General features: G+C 44.4%; 1 protein-coding gene across 1 annotated transcript in view; it reads left to right on the top strand.

Moving 5' to 3' along the window:
• LOC100546313 (voltage-dependent T-type calcium channel subunit alpha-1H-like) overlaps window positions 1-23,755 on the top strand; it is a 45,786-nt gene extending 22,031 nt beyond the window's left edge. The window contains exons 4-14 of the mRNA XM_019620548.2: window positions 9,201-9,352; window positions 10,375-10,560; window positions 11,232-11,349; window positions 12,820-12,975; window positions 16,833-16,923; window positions 19,061-19,269; window positions 20,978-21,412; window positions 22,145-22,245; window positions 22,657-22,780; window positions 22,913-22,981; window positions 23,079-23,755. Coding sequence (XP_019476093.1) covers window positions 9,201-9,352; window positions 10,375-10,560; window positions 11,232-11,349; window positions 12,820-12,975; window positions 16,833-16,923; window positions 19,061-19,269; window positions 20,978-21,412; window positions 22,145-22,245; window positions 22,657-22,780; window positions 22,913-22,981; window positions 23,079-23,327 — 1,890 coding nt within the window. The 3' untranslated portion in view covers window positions 23,328-23,755. The remainder of the gene's footprint in view (window positions 1-9,200; window positions 9,353-10,374; window positions 10,561-11,231; window positions 11,350-12,819; window positions 12,976-16,832; window positions 16,924-19,060; window positions 19,270-20,977; window positions 21,413-22,144; window positions 22,246-22,656; window positions 22,781-22,912; window positions 22,982-23,078) is intronic.
• The last annotated feature ends 1,559 nt before the right edge of the window (window positions 23,756-25,314 follow it).

Genomic DNA, 25,314 nt, shown 5'->3' with positions numbered 1-25,314 from the left:
ATAGCACATTTCACAATACTGTGTGCTTTATCTTAAATTCTCTACCTCCTCCTGAAATCCTCTCACTCAGTTTGCATCTAAAAGGAAACTGTAGGCTCTAGCTCTTCTTTCTAGTTAATGATTTGAAAAGCAAGGTATTTTCAGCCCAAGTATAAATTAAAAAAAAAATCATATTCCATGATGCATTATCTTTTTAATAATGCATGATTTGTGAAGCTGATTTGGTGCATTAGGCTGATGATTTTTGTCCACTTCTTGTTGACTTCAGCACAGAGAGTGGTCAAGACCAAAAAGCTTTGCAACAGACAAGAACGGTGTGAATACATTCCATTGTGTGAATATATAATTTTTTTATGGTGAGAGATTAGCCAAGTATATTGGACGAGAGTCAACACAGGCCTCACAAAGAGATGTCGTGCCTCGCAGATCCGCTGATTCTTTGAAGGACTCCACCAGCATATGGATGAGAATGATTCAGTCCGTATAATTTCCTTGGAATTTCGCCAGCCACTCTTAAAGGAACAAAGCCGAAGTGGGATGGATGGCATCCTGCTCTCAGAGAGAAGCCTGATGATATTTAACAGCTGCTCGAGAGAGGAGAGAATGGACAGAAGTAACAGGTCCTCTGCTGAAATGCCAGGTCACTAGGGGTGTTTTCTGATGTGCTGGGGTAGGTGCAGTCCAGTTGCTTCACTTGCACCCAACACTGTAGAAGCAACTGGGCATTTGTCATCCTCAACTCAGGCAGATTTGCTTTTATTCTCCTATTTCGATGAAACTGATCAGTCTATCAGTGACAGGCAGCCAGTTCACAGTCTGTGCTCCGGCCTCTGTCCCCAGATGGGCTGTAGCAGTGCCTGGCGTATGGCTGCAGGCTTTCGTCCCTGGTTGTTATCTGGAGTGCTGGCTCTTTCCTCCTGAGACTTCTCCCCTAATGACTAAACCTGAGCACTTTGGGCCTTGTTTGCGGGGTTATTCATTTATTTTTTTTATTTCATTTCAAGTCTTATTTTTCAGCCATCTGTCAGGCCATGTGATCTTCCATCAAGATATAATCTGGCTGATTGACCTACTTTTCAAGAATAGTAGCTGTAGTTTTGTATGCTACTGCTGGTAGCGATTCAGATTGCCCAAGTCCTTTCCTCCTGAGGGTGGAGAAGACAGCAATTGATCTAATCCAGCTTGGCATTTATGCCACTTGAAATGAAATTGCATTTTGCTGAATGAAACTGAGAAATGGAAAAGTAATACAGCAAATATGTTGTGCCATGTGGGACCTTCTGCCCGGGAAGTTTCCTAAGGAAGCTACAAAGAGGAGCTGATTATCCCTCAGAGCTAACTCCCTGACCAATAGCTTTTGTTACAAGAGATAGAAGTATGGCAGCCATGATTTCTTCAGTAGAAAACACTCCCAGGATTCAATACCAAGTGAATGTGAAGGCTTCGTACAGTAACCCCAGGTTGTATATAACTGGTGTTTATATGGTCATTGCTGGATAACATTTATTCTAATTTATTCTAATGGCTTTTTTTTTTCCTTCTTTTTTATTTTTTTGCATGCTGGAGTTCATCAGGGTTGTGCAGCTTCCTCCAGTCCTCCACTGATGCCTTGTTTGCAGCTCCAAAAGGGAGCGGTACATTTTGCATTTCTTTGACAATATGCAGTTAGGTAAGAAATTATTAGCAGTGACTTTCATCCACAGAGCAGAGACGTAAAAGCAGTTCCACAGAGCATTAGGAGATCAAGTAGGTCAATTGAAAGGAAGAAAAATTACCATCAGCTACCTTCAATTAAACTATTATCGCTCCACATGAAGGATCCCATTTAGAGGAGAGCATAAAACCTGAGAGTAGAGATGAGTAAGAGAAAAAAATTGCCATTTATAATTGCAAAGCCAGAAAGAGAACATTCATCAGTACACATGAGGAAGAGATATCTCTCCTTCTCTTTGCCTACTTACAAGTAGGGCACCCTTGGAAATCTCTCAGCGAAACATTTTTTTTCATTAGAAAGCAGAAGTTTGTCAAAGCCACATTTCTAGCAGAGATGGTAACCCCATCTGTTAACCCTGTTAACCCCAACCCTAGTTGACTATCCAACACAGGGCAGAAGGCACCTCAGATCAGCGGACATCCTGGTGGCCAGGACAGGCTTCTAGGACCTGGGGCATCCTGGTTCAAGTTGCTGGTCTCTTTCCAAGGCCAGAGAGCGTAAATAACTTTTATCTGCACTTGTACACATGGAAGAGCACCAACCAAGCAGTTTTTCCTAGTAACTGAAGCCATATCATATGAAGGCAAGGCAATTTCTGTTGTCTGTGCTTTGGTCTAGATCAGCTGAACTAGTTTGAAGTTGATTGTAATATAGTGAGAGTCCTAAGAGTCAATAACCTACATCAAGACAGTTTATAAAAGAAATATTTTACAATGCAGTAACTCGAAGGGCTACTTGCATTATTCTTCCTATGTTTTAAGGTCAAATTAAGGGCAAGGAATGAAAAGGAGAAAAGAAGCCAAGTCTTAAATAGCTTTTCCTTTTCCTTCCCCTTTTCTCATTTCTTTTGCTCTTCTCACTTCTTTTCCCTTCTCTTTTCTTTTATCTCTTTTTTTTTTCCTCTCTTCTTTTATCTTTATTTTTCTTTTTTCTTTTCTTTTCACCATAGAAATATCACTATATCCACTTCGGTCTTTGACAAGCGAGAAAAAAAATGGGGAGAAAAGGTTAAAACATGGCCTTCACATTTGCTGGCAGCCTTCTGAGATGTCACTTGCATTCCCTGACAGCTCTCTGCTTCAGCTGTGAGCTTCTGGCTCTTCAAACTCCCTCCAAGAGAGCCTTTTCCCAAATTGTTTTATAGATGCTAGAATGAAATAGCTGTAAAGAATGAAACAGTTGCAAAGAAAAACAAGCACACAGCTAGCAGAGTTTAGGGCAGCCCTGTCACTTCTGCTGCAGTTTGGTTATGGTTACCCTCCCTCACCCGTTTCTGGTGTTAGCTGTTACTACATTTCTGCGTTACACTTAGATCTCACCACAGTGCATGAAACACCTCCTGCAACCCAGCCCAGCTGGGGCTGCCTTTTATCAAAGCCTGCGCTGCTCTCACAGCAGGAGGCTGAGCCCTCTTGCTCGTGTTCAGGTGGATGCCAGCATTGGCTCTGTAGCAAGATGCCTGTGATGTGGATTTGGGTGCAGGTAAGGGAACACCAGCTGCTGTGAGCAGCCACCTCCAAGGAGAAGAAGGAAGGGAGATGGGCTGCAGCTTGCACACCCACTCAGTGTATTAAACCCAGCCTCCAGCAACACCACGCTGTGTTTTACCCAGCACCTCACCTTAGGTTTGTGGAAGGCACAAAGCTCCAGCGTCGCAGGCTGAAGCTCACTATGAGAGTCTGCCTGTAGCATTAGCATTATACAGACATTTCTCACATGTTCTGGTTTTTTAGAAAAAGAAGAATATTTTGCAATGTCGAGCTCTCTTTAGCAGTTTCATTGATTCGCTCCCCTCCTGTAGTGCCAGTGCTCCAGACTCGTTTAAACTATTTTCCACAATTTTTGACCACTATTTCTTATTAAAAAAAAAAAAACTAATGAAAAAAAAACTAAACTAAACTAATTCTTCCCAAACATCACTTTAATCTGTCCCAGAAAACTGGCTTTCATCTTGCAATTGCTTTCACAGTAGCATGTAAACTGTACAAATGTAATATGGAGCCCAGTAATCCATCAGTTAAATAGATTAGTTAAGTAGGAGGCTGTGTGGCTTCTATGAGTGAAGCAAGCAGGCTTTAATCTCACCCATAGAGGAAAAGCTGGCTCAAGTGTAGCTAGTGTGCAGCCAGTGTGTGGCAAAGGGATGAAAGCTCAGAGGGTTGTGGTCATGGTGCTCTTTGGGAGGCAGTGCAGGGGCTTGAGAGTGTCATTACACCTGGGGCTCTTTGCATGGATTTTGTAGGATTCACACCTTTTTGCAGCTGGTAAGATTGTGACAGAGGCTGCAGGTGTCTTGATATGCTTTTACAACCTGTAGACATACTAAAATGTAAAGATGCTTAGTGCTTGGCTTGGATTATCCAGGATTGTAGTAATTGCCACGATTTGGGTTTATTAATGCCAAGAGTTGTGTGCTTTGTCCTTCCTTCTACCTCATTGTAATTAGCCTGAAGGCCCCTCTTCTCTGCTCCCCGCCTTTCTCTTGCATTCTCTTCAGGTATTAATTATGAAACAAAGGTGATGCCAGAGCTCACAGGCAGGTAAATTCATTGTAATGGATTAGCTGGTAATTGGAAAATGGCAGCCCTTGAAAATAGTGTGAAGAGAGAAAATGCAGAGTGTCCGGAAGCAAAGTGGAAATTGATGGTTCATTATGTCTCCTCTTCCTGGTCAGAGTCACTGCAGACTGAGCTTAAAAGTATAAAACAAGAAAAGCCAACATAAACAAGTGCTCAGAATCCCATTGACAGCTTTCGGCTCAGGACTAGAGAAAAAAACAACACAAGTGCAAAGGATGTTTATGAGACTAAATGTTCTGGATTTGTTTACCACTCCTCTGCGTCTCTGCCAGCCTCTGCTCTGCCTGTTCAGGAGGAGCCGAACGACTGCTTTGGACTTGAGGGGGATTGCTGAAGCAAAGCACATCCTTTACTTTAGAAATATCCTTCCCTGTTCATTCAGCAGGAGGGACCAGGTGTTTAACAGCCCTTTTCTCCGGTGTGATGCAGACATGATTATTTATTCTCAGTATCAGAGCAAAAAGGTTCCCAGCCAAAGCACAGAGGCAACCTGCTGGGGATTGAGCCCAAGCTATGTAAAATAGGTCTCTGTGGATGCAGGAATCAAGAGGGGGAAGGAAGAAGATTGGCAAAAGGATGAAGGAAAGTACAAGGAGATAAAGTGGCTTGCTTGAAGAACTGCAGTAATTCAGCCGCACTAAGAGAATCTCGGGCTGCAAAATCTTACTCATGGTCTTCATCCTCTCTTTGTAGGCGCCGTCAATAATTTGACCATTATGGGTTTCTCTTTCATTGATTTTTCTCCTGATTCCAGGAAGGCTCTGGGTTTGCACTGCATCTTACTAAAAGCAGAAATATCAGATTCTCAGAAGGAGACCATCCTTCCGAGGTTTTCAGACCCAAACTATTTAGAAAAGGATTTTTTGTCTGTTTATCTGAACTTGGAATGAACTGCTGAAATGTTTGAGGTTTGTCCCTAATAAAAACATGGTTTTGAATCATTGCAATGTTCTGCAGCGTAAATATGGCCTAAAAGTGAGCAGAGGTGGTTGTGCTTTCCTGGGACGTGTTTTGCTTGGAGTCAAGGCTAACTGTTGCTTTAAACTTACATTCAAGGATGCTGAAATCTTGCAAATTGATCCCATGATGGGATGCTTACTCCTGAAGCTAAATAGGATTGAGTCTGAAATCTGTGAGATTTGTGTTTGAATCTGAACCATTTACAGACATTACCTGGGACCTGATCTGATGGAGGTACGTGTGGATTAGTCATTCTTTGTGCTCATTTCTGCTGTCTTCAGCATGACACTTTCATCTCTTTCTGAGCTGCACTGTGGTCTCTCATGCCCAAGGGACAGCTTTACCCACCATGTCCTGCATTGCATCCATTGTGGTGGTTCCTGGATGTTTTGTAGCATCACACTGTGTTACTTGGTTGCTGCCTGACCTGTCCTGCTTCTAAAAACTTGAATCACCATAAAGGTCAAGAATTGCAGCAGTAAAAGATGTAGAGATATCCAGAGCGGATGAGGGGTCATGCACTCTCACTGTCTTTTGAAAAAGGAACTTCTCACTGATACAGATTGGAGCCTTACAGTGAGGAAGTAGTTGCCTTGTCATTGCTGTTAGGGCTTACAAAGCATTTGGTAAAAAGCAAAATATGCCGCTTTAGAAATACTCTCTTGGATGTGCATCGTTTTGATGCCAAGCTTTGTTAGCCACTCCTTGCTGGAAAGGCAGGTGTGTTTCACAGCACAACCACATCTCAAGCAAAACGTCTGAAATTTCCTTTTCTGAGCAGGTCAAAACAAGACATCACAGCAGTTTGAAAGCTTTGTTGCACCTTCATTTTCTGCCAGCCGGGAAGTTTGACAGAAATAATCCTTGCCATGAAAAGTTTTGTTTTCAGCAAATCAACATTTTGTTTTTCCCAGAGAAAAAAGGCTCCTGGAAAAATTCCTGCTCTGGGGTTGGTTTGAATTTGAACAACACAACAGTGTCTCCTGGTGGCTGACTCCAGGGGAATGGCCAAATCCATCTTAGGTTCCAAGTGTCTCTTCCTTGACCCTCCTTTAGATCTTTGCTCATCAGTAAGTGAGAAAAGTGGAAATGAATTGCACTCAGAGCAACAAACTATTTCATAAGCCATAAAAATACCCACAGCAGGCTGTTTTCTAGGTTGATGTTGAAAGAAGGTAATTATATTTGAAGACAGTATCACTGGATGTTTGGCTAATCTGCTGTTCAGCTTCCTCTCTAATAATACAGAAGCTCACATCAGCAGCTCAGCCAGCATGGAGGGCCACCCATCCTTCTCACTGCCCAGTGGGTTCTGCCTGCAGGTCACTGCGAGACTGCACTCTCACCACCTCACATTCCAGCAGCACTTGGCACCAAATGAGTTCTGCCTCATGCCAAATACGACCACTGAAAGATAATGAAAATCTCATCTGAAGCACGATTATTGGCTTTGCAGCATTAGCCTGATGCCATCACCTTACCCAGGCTTCCCCCGTCATCATTCTTGATCTGCTGGATCAGCTCCTCACCACTGCTATTGATGATCCCATCTGTGTCCTCTCCTTTCCCTCTTCCTCATGCCCTCTCTCCCTGCCCATGACAGATTTCTGCAGCTTTTCTTCTGAACTCAAATACAAAGCAAAAGCTGGAGAGTAAACAATAGGGGCAGCAAACTGTCAAAGGAAGTTGGCACATCAATATAAGCAGTTATACTGCCACATTAACTGCTTGCAATCCCATGTGTTCAACAGGCCACAAAAAGTTATAGGGTTGGCTTAGAAACCATGGGATTTTAGAGAATAAGAACTTGCAAATTCTTCTTATTTGCCAGAGGGTGTCTGTAAGTTTGTCCAGCTTACGCTTTTCAGTCTGGACAGTGACTTTTTTGGTAAAACCTCCTGAGGTTGTTGTATTGAATTAGGGATTTTGAAAAGATCACCAGGTATCCCAATTTCATGATAAAATTGTGGCTCTTGGCAGCACATCCGGCAGCAGTGAGATGAACTGGGAGAGTGCTGAGGTAGGTGTGGCTCTATTGGATCAGACAACTGCAGCACTGCAAGCTGCAATTTGGGATATTCTGTGATTCTATATGGGCACTCATTCTGCTGCCCAGAGGGCTGCAAGAATTTAGCAAGCTATTCTGCTTCTTAAGAGTGCTTTTGCATAACCCCAGCCGAGGGGAGGCGGAACGTGCCAACTGTGTGCTGATGGTGACAAATGGCTCAAGGATGCCATGGGCACGGTGTCCTGTCACCACTGTCACTTTACACAGGGCTGGCAGAGCCAGAAGGGCTCTATTTCGGGTGCAGTCTCCACTGGGGAGCTGGTTAGATGCCATCTTCAAGCAGTCCTTTTCTTCAGCTGGCTTTTCCAGGACATTTTGGCATTGTTGGGGAAGGGAATAGTGTGACAAATGCTTACTGATGGTAGGGAGGGAATCGCTGTTTCTGCAGTGAGAAAGGTGTAGGGAGGGCAGCCCAGGGGCCATGCTGTCTTAGTGCTCCCTATAGCCTCCTGGGTCACCCTTTGCTGGAAACTAAAGAATGGAAATTACACAGTCCTTCCCCTGATGTCTCTTAGTAATTAGTGTATATGAACTGTAATCATTAGGACTGAGGCTCTTCATGCTGTTTTTCTTGGATAAATGGTTGAGCAAAAGGCAGTCTATAGCATAAAGTAATTTAGCCTATGAGTGATGGTTCATTAGCAGCCCACAGACTGCCAATAGTAGGGGCTGTGCAGACTTTTCTTAGCATCAAGTTAACTCTTTTCCCCTCTATTTCAATTGCCAGAGATTCACTTTGCGGAGCGTGAAGTTAAATGTGGTCATGGCACAGGATTATCTGTGCCTTCTCCCTTCAGAGCCACAAATAATGCAGCAACATCCCTAAGAAACTGCCAACTATTAACATAGCATCTAATGATGGATGGGGAATAAAGGAAGTTATTATCAGTCAGGAGATGAGTCAGATATGAAAATAACACCTTTTTCTAGGCAATATTATTACATGGAGGAAATGAAAAAGAGTCATTTTCTTTTACAAAGGAATGGGTCGTGAGTATTAGAAATGCGCACTGCAGAGCTTGGTGCTGTTGGAGCAAACCCCAGCCAACCTTATGGATGTGTCCCTGCTGTGCCAGGTTCTTGCTATGAATCAGGAGCCCAGGTGCTGGGCAGGCACTGCTGCACCTCTCAGGAAGGGAATTTCTGAGGTCGTGTCTGAAATATGAGATTGTAGCCCAAGGTGATTTGGTGCTGATGATGGAGGAGGGGAATGGAAAAATCAGTGCTTAGGTGTAAGCTGCACGCAGACGAGTGCGATCAGAGAAACCCACTCTGATCCTAGAGGGAATTCTGGCACTCACAGCTCTACTGCTGTCTCTTTAACAAGGTCTGTTGTGAGTTACTGACAAGGACTTCAGAAAGAGAAATCATCTTGGTTTTTTTAGGGGTGATTTCTAAAGGCACTCAAGGGAAATAAAACTATTGATCCTATTGACTTTCATAGATATTTGTTTTCCTAATACTTTTAAGAGCTATCTGTAGGAAAAGTGCTTTGTTTGTATGTAAATAGAGCTATGCTGTGTTGAAAGTGCTTCTGCATGGGATATAGCAGACCTGTAAAACTCTGCAATAAAAGCAGCATGAGTGATGCAATTCTAAATAGAAGACTTAAAAGCCATACTACCTTTGTAGATGTTGTTGTAAGAATGGACAAGCACCTTCCTTTGCACAGTTTCTTGGGCCCTTATATTGAGTGCACTTGTTCAGACACTGCTTCAAAAATGGACTGGGATTCCATGTTTCCAATAAGACTCTGGGGACTGTGGGGGGGGACACAGGAAAAGCATGGCCTGAATGCATCATTAGTGCAAATTCCAGAGGGAGATCAGCCCATGGCTTCTGTGCATCTGTTTGACCATGTTGCTTTTTTGCCCCATAGCCAGACGAGCTGACCAACGCCTTGGAGATCAGTAACATCGTCTTCACAAGCATGTTTGCCCTGGAGATGCTCCTGAAACTCCTTGCCTTTGGCCTCTTCGGCTACATCAAGAACCCGTACAACATCTTTGATGGGATCATAGTTGTCATCAGGTCACTGCCAGTTCTTTCTCCACCGTGGCTTTTCTGCCAAGGGCTTGGATCAGCTGAGGAGTGGGAAGGGAATGACGTGACATGTATTAATCCTGAGTTCTCTGGTTATCATGGGGTATAATTATGATGCCCCATTTTATATTTCCACCATCAGAAGGGCCATCCAAAGTAAATGGACCTGGCAGATGGAGAGTAAGGTCTATTTACGCCGCATGTCTGGCACTGTGGTTAATTTTCCACTGGAGTGCAGAACTGCTGGTCCTGGGAAAGGAATAGTATGAGTGTCTGTATCCCAGCAGTGTGCTTCTCCCAAATTAACATGTAACTCAGGCCAGAGCAGGGCAAGCAGGAGGGCAAGAGAGGGCAGTGCTCTGCTCTCGTCTCCCAAGGCAATACTGTCTCAGCCTGCACTAAGGATGGCACAGCATGCATGTGAGAAGGTTGTGCAGCACCTCTCCATGCTGGGTTTCAATCTACCAACACTGTTCATACCTTGGTCGATACTTTCAGGCAGAGAAGACAAGGCAGACGTAGAAAGTGTAAATCAGGATAGTGCTCTTGACTTCTGTTGGCCCATCCCTTTGGTTCAGAGGAGTGAGAAACAGAGAAAAGGCCCAGAACAAAGGCCAGTTGTGGTTTGTTAAATATTAAACACAGATCAAACCAACCCACCCCCACAAATGTAAATCCATCTGCATATTAGCTTCGTACAAAATTGTAATCTACTTCTTGTGGCTAGGCTTGTGGCTGTGTGTAGTGACAGCAGGAGACATGCTGTGTTGTGAATAGCCACAAGCAAGGGAATTAAAGAACCAAGAAACCAGCTATAAAGGATATAGGTTGTGCATGAGTTTGTGGCTCTGCACAGCTGGAAGCAAAGGTGTTTTTCAAAAGTGAGAAAGCAGCAGCAAATAAACTACCCCTTTAGGACTTAAATGGCATGAAATCCTGCAAGAAGCCAGCCTGCTTAGGGCTGTCAGTGTACAGGACTGCTGTTTATAGTTGCTCTTGGCTTCCTGCAGTGTCTGGGAGATCATCGGGCAGTCGGACGGCGGTCTTTCCGTGCTCCGAACTTTCCGGCTGCTCCGGGTGCTGAAGCTGGTGCGCTTCATGCCTGCCCTCCGTCGCCAGCTGGTGGTCCTCATGAAGACAATGGACAACGTTGCCACCTTCTGCATGTTGCTCATGCTCTTCATCTTTATTTTCAGGTACCAGAGGTTGCAGCTCTTCTCCTTCCATCAGTCGTTCTGCATATATAATGCATAGATGAGAATGCAGCATTTCTGCAAGGCTGCCTGCATGACAGAAGATAGACTGACAAAACAGATTATTTACTTCCTTGCAGCCTCTGTTTTTCTGTGCAAAACCGTAGTTCTGTAGATAAATAAAGAACACAAACGGGCAACAACAGTAAAACCATTGCTCTGGAGTTCTTGGGAATCTCTTTTAGCTGTGTCTCAGCAAGCTGTCAGAAACTGAACTCTACCAGCCTCGTATTTGAGGTGGAAGTTATACAGACTCCAAAGCTTTTGTCTGTTTGACCCCATAATGCTCCTAAGGATCTTGTGCTTGGAAACTGGATGGATTAGGCAGCTGGCAATGTGATTTGCCGTTTTCTAGAAACATGAGATGCCTGATTTGACTTCAGCATAGATAATTATAATGACACACGACACACAAGAGCCAAATAGCAGGATTTGATCGGTGATCATGTATGTCAGTGGTAATGCAGGGCCCGTCTTCCTGGGAGATACCACTGGCACACAGAAAACTGGGAGGGGAAAAAGTGTCCTAAAAAAGTACTGCAACCCTCCATGCAACCGTATTTTGCATAATAATTTATTTCTTCCATTTATTTATTTTTTTCCTCCCACTCTAGCATTCTCGGCATGCATCTTTTTGGATGCAAGTTCAGTCTGAAGACTGATACAGGAGACACAGTTCCAGATAGAAAGAATTTTGATTCCTTGCTTTGGGCCATTGTGACAGTATTTCAGGTAAGCTCTGAATTCTGTTGTCAGTAGAAGTCTTTACTGACTTTACTGTTGTCAGTAAAAGTCAAGAAAACTTAAAAATCCACCCTTATTTTCCCTTTATATAGTAGTTAAGGTCAAGACCCACAGTCTGCTGTCCATTCTGCTCCTGTTGTGTAGTTATCTGTCTCCTCACTTCTCTTCACTGCACACACAAAAAATGCACTTTCTGAACAATTTCATTTAACCGAGACTAGCGAATACTATCACAAATCAGACTGGTGTTGCTGGCTCTTTTTGCTGGGGAAGTCTTTGTGCCAAAAGCTGTGTTTCCTCTGTGGGCAAGGTCTGTTATACACTTGAAGTTACTGGCTATTCCATAATGGAGCAATAAGCTGCTATGTCCAGGACATTCTAAATATAAAGATTAGTCTTTTCTGTTAAAAAGCTCAGTCCTTACAGCCTAAGTGCAGCAAATGGAGCACAGTGTAAACAATATTAAGCAAAGTTTCTAAATGCAAGGTGCAAACCAGCCCGGAGCCTTCACTGTGAATCTTATAACTTCTTGCAGTTTTTCTTCTTGCAAAGAAGCAAGGAGAAATCAGTTGTAGTCTCATAGATTTGGTTTGGTTTTGTTCTGTTTTGTTTTTTTTCCAACATAAATACAGACTTCTGCATTTATTCTGACAGTTTCGTTGACAAATAGAGTCAGCACAGAGCACAAGGATTTGGCCCTACATCCCATGAAGGTTAACAAGAGACGTGGCTTAGCGCTACTGACTGCATTCCTACCCCCAAAGCTACCTTATTTTCAGGAGGGTTAGAGGCCACTCTCATTGCAAGCCTGAATTAATGAGCAGCATGCAGCTCTCATCTGTTTTCTGTAGGCCCCTGGATTTCTGAGCTCCAGGGAAGCTGGGAAAGTAGGAATCCCTGAGGAAGACCCCTTGGAGCAAGACTTTGCAAAGATGTATATTGTTTTGTCCAGTTTGTCAGTAGTTTTACCCAGTGGAAACTGCTTTGCTTCTCTGAGTTTCTTAAGCCAACTCATGTCATTAATCATGTCAAATATTATGTTTCCTGCCCTTAAAAATATACCTTAAAAAGAGCATCTGTAGAGAGGACAACAGCCCCGGCCCCAGGTCTGTTACCTATTGATGGTTATTGAAGAAGGCAATACCCCCATCAAATAATGGGACTCTTACTACCATATCCTTTATATTGCTATATCTTGGATCTGAACTAGTCATCTTACGGGCAGCAGCACACTAGATCTTCCTGCAGAGAGGGGAGGTTTGGTCAGGGGAGAGCTCTCCTATGCGAAGCTCTGACTAAATGAATGTTTTGCTGTCTGTCTCATGAGACCTGCTCATAATTAGGCTTAGAAAAGGTCAGAAGGAGAGTAAGGAATGAGTATGTCAGCGAGGAATTGGATGCAGCTGCTATGATGAGAGAAGTGGAGTAATTGGAGTCTTCCCCTTCACCTCTCTGCAGATCCTCACTCAAGAGGACTGGAATGTGGTCCTGTACAATGGAATGGCATCAACGTCTTCATGGGCAGCGCTCTACTTTGTGGCCCTGATGACCTTTGGCAATTACGTGCTCTTCAACCTTCTGGTTGCCATTCTGGTGGAAGGCTTCCAGGCAGAGGTAAGAGATCTGAGCAGGGGGAGGGCAAAAATGCGAACCATGCGCAGGCAGGATTGTATGGATCAGTTCACGTCAGTGGATCCAACCATGCAGGCAGCACTAAATTTAACTTTAAGCAGTGCAGATAAGCTGGGTTGGGCATGTGGAGCTCATTTGAGTCTGTCCTTGCAAATAAGGCCAGCTGGACTTGGCATGAGACTTCGGTGAGCAACACTTGGGTTAATCCGCTGCAGGGTGGAAGTCACTTAGGATGGATTTAGCTTGCCTAAATTTCACATATATACTGTCTTTTGTGTTTCTTTATGAGGCACCTCATGTCCTGTGGAGCAGGTAGGATGCAAACTGCTGAATCCAGGACTCTGCTTGAGACTCTATCCCCTGTCTGTTATTTGAGACTAGTGGCACAGCAATTAAAAAAGCTGCATTGCAAGGTTGCAAACACTAAATTTTGAGATACTTGGGATATGATATAGGCTACATAAATTTTTTCTCACACTTGAAATTAATGTCTGTAACATTGTTTTTCAAAGTCCTAGTGCAAATGGAAATGAATTTGAGACTTAGCAAAAGTCATCCAGTCTCAGTTAAAGCTGGGAACAGTGCTATCAGAAAGGTTTATGTCACGCTTTGGAATTTTGTAATTGTTGCTTTTTTTTATTTCTGTGACCATCAAGAAGGAAAAGCTGGAGTGGCTTCAGAAGCACACTGACTAAGAAACAAAATGAGAGAATGGTTTCAGTTTTCACCGCCTTAGCTCCCAAGGGAAAGAGGGGAGAGAAACTCTGTTTTTATGGGTTTTTTCACTTTTCATTTTTTTCCCCAGAAATGGCATCATGCTCTCATTTGCCGTGTTTATATCACACTTAGACAAGCCATCACGGACCATGGAATATAATTGAAATATTCATGGACCAACAATTCCCTTCTCTCAAGCCAGCATAGCCACATTATGTCCTTCAAGGATGTCTGCATAGATTCATTATTAAAACATTCCTCCTAGCTTCCTCACAGCACTAACAGAGGAAAATTAATTGAAACAACAGGAACCAAGGCCCAGGTTGTGAAAAAACAACCCTGCTGTATGTTGCTGAGGGCTGTTTCATGGATGCTGAGAGCTGTGAGTGCCACCTGCATACACAGAGGAGATGCAAGTGGTCCAGCTCTCTTCTTTCAGAATGAATGGCTCTGCACTGCATGAGTGAGCATCCTGATGGCTTGTCCAGTGGGGCCCATGCTCTGAAGATCTTGCACAGCTGGCTGCAAAGAGCATGAAGATCCTTTTCCAAGAGCAAGCTATGCCCCATGAGTCAGAGCTAATGTTAATGCTGTTTGCTTTCAAACTAATGTCCTTTTCTTAGTGTCACAGACCTCAGCATCTGCTGGCTCTGCTCTGGGTACTGTAACACCTTTGCCATATTCATGTGCTAGGAATGTGTGGCAGATGAAGATGTACATTCTAGCCGTTAACCTAGTGAGACTAAAGTAAAGAATTACCAGTATTTCTACAAGCCCTGCAGTAACTGCTGTCTTCCAGGCCAAACATTATTTTCCTCTAGGAGATTTGTTGGCTGTATTGAGAGTGGCTGTGTTTGACCTTCGTTCTGTTGATAAACAACACAGGCCATAGCAAAATGAAGTCTGTGCTAATGCAATAGATTTTTCTGAACTGGATTTAGAAGCAAGTGATACGTTGGCCACATGGTAATTCAGAAAAGAGGTATTCAGTGGGCAGCCATATGTCAGATCTCCTGTGATTGCACCAAGCAGCAAATCTGGGTGGAAAAAAGAGGACATGCCAGGGAAACCCAAATAGATGATAACAAGGAGGTGTAACCTGAATGACTGGAAGCCACTCCTGCTCCTTTTGTGCTGATACACTGATGCTCATAGCAAAGTGGAGACATTTGGGAACCCTGAGTTCTCCTGTTTACTTCTGTCCCCTTGGCTGTGCCTCTTTAGTGCATGGAGATTTAATAAGTCTTACACTTATGAATAGAGGGCCCTTGCAAAGTCCTCTGCTTCTCTGTTACACTTGCAGCCCCTGAGCATCCTTTGATGCTGTGTGTTTGAGGCCACAAGAAGGTTTTCTCCACTCAGCAGCCTGGCAGCTCGCAGGTACATTTGTACTGTGTAGATCCTGTTCCTTGCCTGCCTGCTCTCTTAGAGGCTGAATCACCTGCTAATACGAAGCCAGAAATGGGCAGCCTTGTGCAATCTTCCCTGAGTGTGTGATTACAGACCTGGCTGATTGGCTGTCACTTCTTGCTCAGAGTTAATGGCTCCTTTCGGAGCTGTTGTGGACTGCGATTTAAATATGTGTAAGGATACTTTTCAAAGCTTGTATTATTCACTCAGTGCTGCCTCGGAAAAGGCCAGCAACCACAGGCATTGACATTTGCAGGGCACATTTTGCTCTCCACTTCCATTTATTATAGAATTTGACATCGGGGCTATGGGCTTGTCAGATGCCTCACAGTGAGGTTTCAGCTGTGCTACAGAAAAGCCTTCTCAGGGCTGTGTTTTGGCTGCAAGAGCTCGGTTCACTTATAAATGCATAACTTATCTCTGTTTGTAAACCAGAGACTGTTACAGTCTCCTTGGATAACTCCCAGGAAGAAACTGGAGCTGGATGGAGCTGACTTCTCTTTTTTCATCTCTAGTTCTGTTGGTATGTTGGCAGAAATCCGCATTTTGACCTCTCTGACTTTGCCCTCCTGCAAAGAAATGCTGTTAGCAGTGATGACAGACAGTGATGTGCACCTCTCTTCCTTTGGCTCAGGTGTTTCTTTCCCTTGGGTGGAGAGTGACTCCTGGGAGACTTGTGCATCGAAGAGGGTGCACTTTAAAGAGGCTTGAAGCTCTGAACCATCAGCAGTATTTCAGCAAGGACAGTAAAAATTACACTGTGAATCACAGTACACAGTCTCAGCTTAATCTCAGCTTCTGATCTGCTTGTGGAGCAAGTTTGGCAGGCGTATCCCTAGAAGAGAATAGGCTTAACTGGCCACAAAACCATTTTTAGTACAGACTATTCCTCATTTACGCTTAGGACAACAAGCAGCCAAATTTCAAACAGGACCATAATTGCATATTTGTGCTTCCATTGTTCCCCTGTCATTTTGAAACCTACCCCAGAGCTGCTCCAGAGAAGCCAACAAACCTTCCAAAATTATGCAGATCTTTTAGTTACTCCGCAGAGGTGTTTCTGCTCTGAAACAGAGAAAATGAATAAAGGAGCTTAAACCTTTCAGTCATCCTGTCTGTTTGGCTGCACCAGTTAGCAATACCTCACGGATGAAATTAAGTTCACTGATGCTTTAGCACCGCATCTCTAGAAACCATAGTAATTTGTTCAGGCATCAGTTAAGGAACTCTGCTCCTTTCTCAAGGCTCAGCTGCTTCAATCCAGCCTTTTACTACTGGTTTGCACTGCTTTACTGAGGTCTTGGTGGATCAAGCCAGCCATGCTGATAGCCTGCCAGAGTCCCTTCTCATTGCAGACCCACCAGCAGAAGAGAACCAGCCAGTATCTCTTTGGTGGTAGGCTTGCACATGACTTAGGCTGGTCATTATTGGTGGCAGGTTGGGCAGTGAAGAAACAGTGCAACAACACTGCAGGAACAGTTGTCACAATCACAATATCATTCTTTCTAAGCATGAAAATAAATCATATCTAGGAAAAGGGGTCATTCCCTAGGGAAACATAGAGGGAGCTTGGCAGTCTCCTCTCATGGTCGTTGGGCCGAGCTCTAACTGACCACGATAAGCTGAGGTATATCTGAGCTGCTAACTAATCCAAATGGCTTTGTGCTCAAGGTGAAATGAATCATCTGCTAATTACCTTCTTCTCTCTGCAGGGGGATGCCAATAGGTCAGACACAGATGAGGACAAGACATCTGCCAACTTTGATGATGATTTTGAGAAGCTGAAAGACCTCCGTGCAACAGGTAGGATCTCATTTCTATTTTCCCATGAATTTGAGTTGTGCTACAGCTCTCCTCCACAGTCATCTTCATGAAACGTATGGAAGAAAGTGGAAGAATCATTTTTGATTCACAATTAGTCTGATAGGTGTGTTAACAGAGCAGCTACGTGAAGCGTGTTGGGAAGCTAAATGAGCATTGATGTTTCCTTTAAACAAATGTCTTTCCTCATTCCATCTTCAGTAGAATATTTAGTTATGTCTCATCGTTTCTTCTGTATCATTACCACAGAACAGTTTGCTGACAGCAGTACTCTCACACGACTTCTCAGCAGCTTTTCTGATCAATCATGTTCTCATCTGTTCTTTTTGATTCCTCTCACAAGAGCATTTAGGCAAGGTTTGATTGATGGAAATGGTGCTGATTATTTGTGTTGCAGGGGGACCTGACAACTGATTTGAAATAAGTCCACACTGTACTACTGCATTTAGTATTGCTGTACAATAAGCATGGGATAATAGGTGATGGTTTTCACTCTGTAGTGTTTGCAACAAGGTAGGGGAATGAAATGGATCAGGTATTGAAAGAGAGTGAGTATTACAGTGGTAAACAGGAGCCAGTTTAGTTTCTCTGTTTTTTTATGCTCAGTTTGGGCTTTTGTTAGGATTACTTTAAATGCTTCTAAACTAGGAGGCATTTCAGCTAAGGAAATGATGCTGATTTTGGTGAACAGATGGAATTCAGCTTAGGAAGAGACAGAAGTAATTTGTTGAGAAAGCTGAGAACGAGCTAGATCACAGCAAGGTGACACAGCTACTCGGACTGCAGATCAAATAACAAATTCCAAACACCAAATGAGGAGAGGAATCTCCATTGCAAATACCTGGCAAGGAGACTCACAGCTTAAATTTCCTTTGCACCAACTATTTGGTGGACAATTTCAAATAATAAGAGAGCTCTATGGGAAAGAAATATTTTCACCTCTTCTCAGGTAGTAGAAGAATAGAAAACAGGGCTGAGCTTATTGTCAGTCAAAGTCCATGAGAAATGGTGTGTCTCCATAAGCCTCCTATTTGCCAACCAGTGACTAAACAGCATAAGGACATTAACAATTATATTACAATGCTGTTAGTCTGTAAACAAATATACTGGCAAGAGGAACGTGTATTGCAGATGAGCAAATTTTGAGCTGGATCTTCCACCCCTTGAAGTGAGTGGCAATGTTCCCAGGGACTTCTGTGGTGCAGATCAGATATTTGTGTCCAAGCCAGCAACTAAACAGATGATACAGTAGAAGCACATTGCATTACAAAACCAGCCAGTGGAGGAGAAATAGCAGGGGTAATGCACTTACTTGGATTTCTCACTGCAGACTTCTCCATCTTTCCTGCCCATCACAGGTGGTCCCATCCTTTGCCCTCCATAGGACTGTGATGCTACAGTTATTAAACCAGAATCAACTAAACCCAATAAAACTAGAGTTAGTTCAACTTCACTCTTGTGTTTGAAAGTAGGCTGATGGTTTGGGGTATTACTGTGCTCCATTGGGCCAGAGGCATTACATTTGGCTTGTCCTCAGTTTGAAAACAGTTGCAGCAGTCCATACGTGCTCTATAGCTGAAATACTTCCTACATTACCACATTCGGATACACCATTCAATTTCTGTTACAGAAGGTTTATTCTTCTAGGCATGTAGATGTTTAGAAGCCGTTTCCATTTCCTGCCCTCTGAACAGATGACTAAAGGCAGTGACTAATGTTTGCTTCGTGCCTTCCACACAAAGGAGCTCAGAGCACATCCGAACAGCATAAAAATCTCTGCACAGGAGGCTATGTCAGGGAGAACAGATTGACTTTGTAGGGTGAGTCTAGCCAGTCCTCCGTGCCCTTTACCTGTAAACTCTCTCTCAGAACCAAAAACCTGTGATTCCGTTCTCCTAATCCCCAGAAACACCGAGCAAAAGCAGTTCCCTTTAGAAAACACTGTGGTATTTGCCTTGTGCCTTTCAACGCGGTCAGTTAATCTCAGTATTCCCCACAACTTTTCATCTCAGTTTGGCAGAGTTCCTGAAAAGACCCGAGGAACAATGCCTGTTTGATGAGTGATTTCTGTCACTCTGGCTGGACATCCACCGTGTGTTTTCTCTCCCCTCCTCTCCAGAGATGAAGATGTATTCACTTGCTGTCACCCCGAATGGGCACCTGGAGGGCAGGGGCAGCATGCCACCCCCTATAATCATGCGCACCGCTGCCACACCGATGCCCACACCGAAGTGTTCCCCACACGTGGATTCAGTGCACACTTTTGTGGACTCAAGGAGAGGGAGTAATGCTTCTCTAGATCCCCTGACCTACGATCAGAAGTCCTCGGTAGGTTTTCAAGACTAACTACTCTCTCTCAAGTGCCTGAAAGTAGCACAGATATTGCATGCATAAAGTTCTATACACTGATTCTGGTTTGGTGCTTCTGGTGCTGCCACAACGCAGCAGGGCCAACTGCTGTGCTCCTTACTGTGTGTACTCTGCTGTAAAGTGGAGAAGGCAGAGGGATGGGAAGTACAGAAAGGCAGGAAAACAAATTCTAGAGGGAGAAATGAGTGGGTGTGGGACACTGTGGCAGGACAGTGACAGCATTACATTCAAGGACAGTGAGTATGTGAAGTAGGCAGAGAGGGATGTGCTGAGATTCAGTGTTTTCTTGCCCAACATCTGATCAGAAGTCCATGCCAAGCCTCCTCCCTGGAGAGCAGCAATGTGAAATAGGTCACAGGTTCATGCAGCTGGCCTAGCAAACCACTCTGAGGAGAAGCTTCTGCCAAACCTGCTGGCCATGCTATGCTGTCATGGTGTCAAGTGTACCCGTGGAGCAGAGTGAGATCAGTGTTTTAGGGTTGGAGCTGGAATCTGCGGGAAATGAAGCATTTGACCCCAACAGCTGAGCCCCCTTTATTGTATGGCAGTTCTGTTGGAGAGGAAATAGAGAAAGCAAAATGTGAGCAGACTGATTGCCACTGGGCACAGCTCATGGAGCACAGATCAGGCTGGAGCTGGCTGGTGTGGCAACTGATTGTATTTTGCCTGCAACCAGGGAGCAGGAGGGCAGCTCTGTGAAAACAGAGGGAGCAGAATTAATAGACAGAGTGGATTTCTGCTGCTGTTTATCTGTCTTATTCCTCTGCTCTGTAACTGCAATATCATGTTCAAATCAAGGCAGCAGACTGTGAAGGCACTTTATGCAGAGACAGTCACTATCCCTTTGGTAAGCTGCTTAGTCAAGGTAGTGCTTTTGAAAAGAAAATAGAGATGACTGCTGTTTGCCTTGGGGTTTCATGGGATTGTGAGTAGTTGGAGAGGATTGTTCATGGTTTGAATCCCTTTTCTGAGAACACATCAGTGCCAACAGCCAAAGGAAGATGAAGCAGTCAAAGGAGAGCTGGCCAACACTGAGGAACAGGACGAGAAAGGCAGTTTGCCTTGTTTCTGCACTGGGAGGAAGCCACGAAGGGAAAAGGAGTTTTCCTTCTAGTCTTCCTGTGCTGACCTTAAGTGTTCTTAGTGTAGCAATCACCTGCCAACCAAATGGCACTAACACACTGCTCACAGCCAGAAATTCACTGTGAGAAAGACATTCGTTCTACCTCCTTATGCAGCAAATTGAAGAGAAAGCAATGCAAATTTGGGCACAGTTTCTGAGTGACACTTGGGTGATTGGGTGCCAGCACCCTTCTGGAAGCCAAGGAGGTTGTGCGCTGAAACCACTTGGATGTGAGGAAAGAAAATGCTGTTTTGGCAGTTAGCATCTTTGGGTTTAGTTCTTATGCACAACTGACATTACCAGGACAGTAGGAAGTGACAAAGCATGGAGGCTTGGTAGCTGTGGGTGTAGTTCAAGGAGTGCCTTCACAGTGGGTGCTTGGTTCCCATCTAAAGACATTGGTGTGATGAAGTCGGAGCAGTAAGGAAAGCTGGAAGGGGAAGACACGCTTGGCAACAAGAGGGATCCTCCAGTCTGGAGAAAATGCCATACCTTTTACTTCTTCCTGCAAACAAACCCTCAAATATCTTTCTCCTCTCTCAGTCCAGCCTCCGCAGTTCCCCTTGTGCCAACTGGGGTACCAACAGCAACTGGGGAAGCCGACGCTCAAGCTGGAACAGCCTGGGCAGAGCCCCAAGCCTCAAGAAGAAGAACCAATCTGGTGAAAGAGAGTCTTTGCTCTCCGGAGAGGGGAAAGGCAGCACAGATGATGACTCCGATGACGCCAAGTCCAGCACGGTCAGCAGGCCCTCACTGCACCGCCGGGCAGAGTCCTTGGATTACCGCAGCTCCCTAGACCTGCCCGAGCTGCTGCAGCTGCCCCCCATGCGCCATTCGCTCAGTATCAGCCCCATGGCTGTTCTGCCTGCTGAGTACCAAGACTGCAATGGCAAGATGGTGCACGTCCCCAGTGAGTTCTTCCTGCACATCGATGGCCATAAGGAAGAGGCCGTGGACTATGAGGATGACATGGAGGATGTAAGCTGAGGGGAAAATTGGGTACTCGTGCATTAAGTGGCTGCTTAATCAGCCACTTTTAATCAGCCTGCGCTCCAAGAAGGCTGATTAAAAATCCAGCTCAGGCTCAGATGTGTTGGGGCCTGGTGGCTGGTGTAGATAAAACCAATCTATGGCCTCTGTTTCCCAAAAGGTTTTCACACTAATGGTGTGGGCTGTTACACTGCAGTGGTCTCTAACAGAATGTGCTGGCATTTACCTATTTTTTTGTCTGGCTGCTATTGTCTTCTTGGTCAGGAAGCCTCCAAAAATGAGCTGTAGATCACAGAACTCATGACTTTGCTCTCAGGAGCTGTTTGGTATCTTGAAGGCTTGGAAGTTCAGAAAGAGAGTTCTCTTCACTATTTAACTTCGTGATTATTTGAGGCCGTTTTGATTCTGACACAGCTCTGGATCTCAAAATGATATTACAGAATCACAGAATCACAGAAATGACACATTCTTAGAAGCCTTGATTTGTCATGTTTGTATCATACTGTAAAGCAGTCCCTTTCTTCCCCTCCTTTCCTCCCTATTTCACTAGAAAAATATGGCAAACCCTCCCTATGCCTGCCTTAGCTCTGCCCCAGTGCTGGGACTACCTTCAGGCACTCTGAAATGCCAGGTACTGCTCCCTTTCACAGAAGGACTGTGGAAGCTGAAGAGGCAGGAAAATAAAAGAGGAAGAAAAGGTGTTTCTTCTTTTCTATCCAGAGTTACTGCTACCGGATTCGTAAAGTCCTGGAGCCCTACAAACCAGCATGGTGCAAGAGTCACGAGGATTGGTCCCTCTACTTGTTTTCCCCACAGAATCGGTAAGAAATCCCAGCCCACCACATCTGGGCAGTAAAGGAATATGATATTTATAGCTGACCTTCCCTTGGGAAAGATCCTTCCAAAGCAGAAGCACTGAGTGTTTTATAAATCTGACCCTTGATTTTCAGATAACTTTTCTGTTAACTGTGGCAGAATTGTTGCTTGGCCACTCCATGCCTGTCTGGGAACAAGAATGGTTTAACCGTCATTTATACTAGCCATTATTACATCTGTTTACTCTTTATTTATTTCTGGTAGAAACTTTGTGCTTGTGGAGGGAGACTAGTTCACCATGTGGGCTGGTGCTGGTGGCACAGCTGCTGGTGGCTTTCAAGGACGTGCCGTTCGGGTGGGAGTCTCTCTCCAACCCAAACATCTGAAGGATATTTTTCTTTCCTCCATTTCTCCAGGTTCCGAGTGATGTGCCAGAAGGTCATTGCCCACAAAATGTTTGATCATGTGGTGCTGGTCTTCATATTTCTCAACTGCATTACAATAGCACTAGAGCGACCAGACATAGATCCGCACAGCACCGTGAGTCATTTTATTCCTTGACCTCACTTGAACATCTTAATCTTGTCAGTGCAAGACCCTGAAAAATAGAAGATGTTTGTTTCCTATCCTCTTCAAATAACACGCTGTTTTTTGCTGGTTGATGTTTTACAGGAGAGGATATTCCTGAGTGTTTCTAATTACATCTTCACTGCAATCTTTGTGGCTGAAATGATGGTTAAGGTAATTACATCTCTGTCCCGTGACTGACAGAGGCTGAAAATCTGACAGAGTTATGATACGAATGCAGTTTTAAATGTCCCTCCTCTCCTGGCTGTAGGTAGTAGCTCTTGGCTTTTTCTCTGGGGAGAACACCTATCTGCAGAGCAGCTGGAACGTCCTGGATGGAGTTTTGGTCTTCGTATCCATCATAGACATTATTGTCTCCATGGCATCAGCAGGAGGAGCAAAGATCCTGGGTGTCCTTCGAGTTTTGAGACTGCTGCGGACCTTGAGACCTCTCCGGTGTGTTCCTGGATACAGTTTGTTTTGTGTCCATAAATCAGGACATTGGGAAAAATGTGTATGATCCATCCATCAAGGCATTGCTTAATAACACGAAAAGCTGAAACATGGTATCATCTTTGGGGAGCTCTTATCTTCAGAAACCGTTTGAAAAGAGTGAAATTAGTTCTAATTATAACTTGTCTTCTCCAGTGTGGAGAAGAGCGGATGGAGTTTGGAGCGAGTGGTGTTATCATACTCAGGTAGTTAGTGCACTGAATGCCTCCTCCAGCCTGCAATTTTATCACCGTTTTACAAATCAGTCTCTCTCCTTGTTAAACTGTGCAACCTCGCAGCCATTCCCAAGCAAGGAGGTAGCATTGGCTGGGAGAGAATTTGCAATTGAACAGGTGCTGATGATAATTTGATAAGCTCAGGCATCTATATCTCCTCTCCTGTGCCTGCATATCTAACATCACTGCAAAACAATTTAGCTCTCAGCTAGGAATACGATTGAGAGATGCTTTCATTATTTGAGAAAAGAAATAAAAAGAATTTGTATTTTGTTTACAGTGATGCAATAACAAAGAGTGTTAATGCTTGGGGGATTTTTATCAGCTCATGGCTCCTGTTCTATTTCCATCCTGCTCAGCAAGAAAGAAACACAAGGCTTTTTTCATGAAATTTCAGAGGCAGTAAGATAGGCACCTCCAGAGGCCTGTAGGCCATCTCAGGAAAAGCTGCTTGCTGCTTGCTTGTGAGAATATTAGAAAGAGGCAATCTTGTTTAGGCCCATGACTGACAGTGCAAGAGCTATTTGTCTGCTGCTCTGTATTTTTGGTGACAAATAGCTTTATAAGCATTTGCCTCCTCTCTTGCTCCCACACTCTGTTCTGTTGGTGGCAGCGATGTCCCCTTGCAGTGCTGGCTGCTCTGGTCACCCTGGACAAACTGTGGCTTGGTTTGGTTTCAGGGCACCTGTCTGACACACGTAACTAGTGACAAGAAGTCAGGGTGCAGGCAGCTCATAGGCAAATGTAAGGGGAAAAAAGAGTTGGCCTTGGAGAATAACTAGGCCAGATCCTATTAATAGAGAGGAATCCATCACACCCGATGGAGGCTTCACTTATTACAGCTTCTAGGATTCCTCCAGGAACCATTCCTAATGCTTTGTAGCTGCAGTTCAGACAGCCACTTTATGTGCAGCCAAACAAGACCATATTGAAACCCTCTGTCCCTGCAGCATACAGTTCTGATGTTTTTTCTGTCTGGCAGGTATGAAAGCCTCATTACCCCGCAAGGGCTCTGCAGGCCCCTCCTAAAAAAAACCTTGGTGTTCTTCAGTCAGTACACCTGCCTGCCCAGAAAACCTTGCTCAGGCTGGTTACACTTCCGAGTGCAAACGCATTTTTCAGACACCTATGGGAGAGCCATTCTCCAGGCATTTAAACAGAAAAGGAAAATACTTGTTCTCCACAATATCTGCTCCAGGCCACGCGCAGAGCATGCCTGGCCTCTTACCGCCTCACAGCAAGCAAACCATGCTGCTCTTTAATGGGATGACCTTTTGGCTCTGGAGCTGTTGGTTGCAAGTCCCTGTTGGTGAAGAGTCCGCTAAGGAACTAATTACTACACAAACTGAAATTCGAATCAAAATGACTATTTTTGAGATGCTGTCACAAGGCTTGGGCCAGGAGGGCAGCCCAGCACTCTGACCTTGCCTTTGAGGCTTCTGGTAATCTTAGTGCTGGCAAGGTGGGCATTGCTTTGTGCCCCTTTGCTCTGTTCATAGGGCTTCAGGGGACCCAGCCCTCTGGACCAAGCTGTAGTGGGAACCTCCATGATATCTTGCCAGTAGAGAGTATTTCCTCCTCTCTGTTACTAGAAAGTGGTTGCCCAACACAGTGTCTTACACTTTTTAATTCCATCTAACGTAACTGTGGATGTTCTGGTTGCCTAACTTCATCAGTAATCATCTCTGAATGCTGCCTGCAGATAGAGAGGGGCTGTGATAGCTTCACTGCAGCCCAAGCAGTAGAGGAAAAACAAACATACTGAAATGTATTTAAAAA

This window comes from Meleagris gallopavo, chromosome 16 (assembly GCF_000146605.3).
Source record: "Meleagris gallopavo isolate NT-WF06-2002-E0010 breed Aviagen turkey brand Nicholas breeding stock chromosome 16, Turkey_5.1, whole genome shotgun sequence".
Classification (NCBI taxonomy): domain Eukaryota; kingdom Metazoa; phylum Chordata; class Aves; order Galliformes; family Phasianidae; genus Meleagris; species Meleagris gallopavo.
The sequence above is the reverse complement of the archived record's forward strand: the minus strand, read 5'-3'. Positions and strand labels throughout refer to the sequence as shown.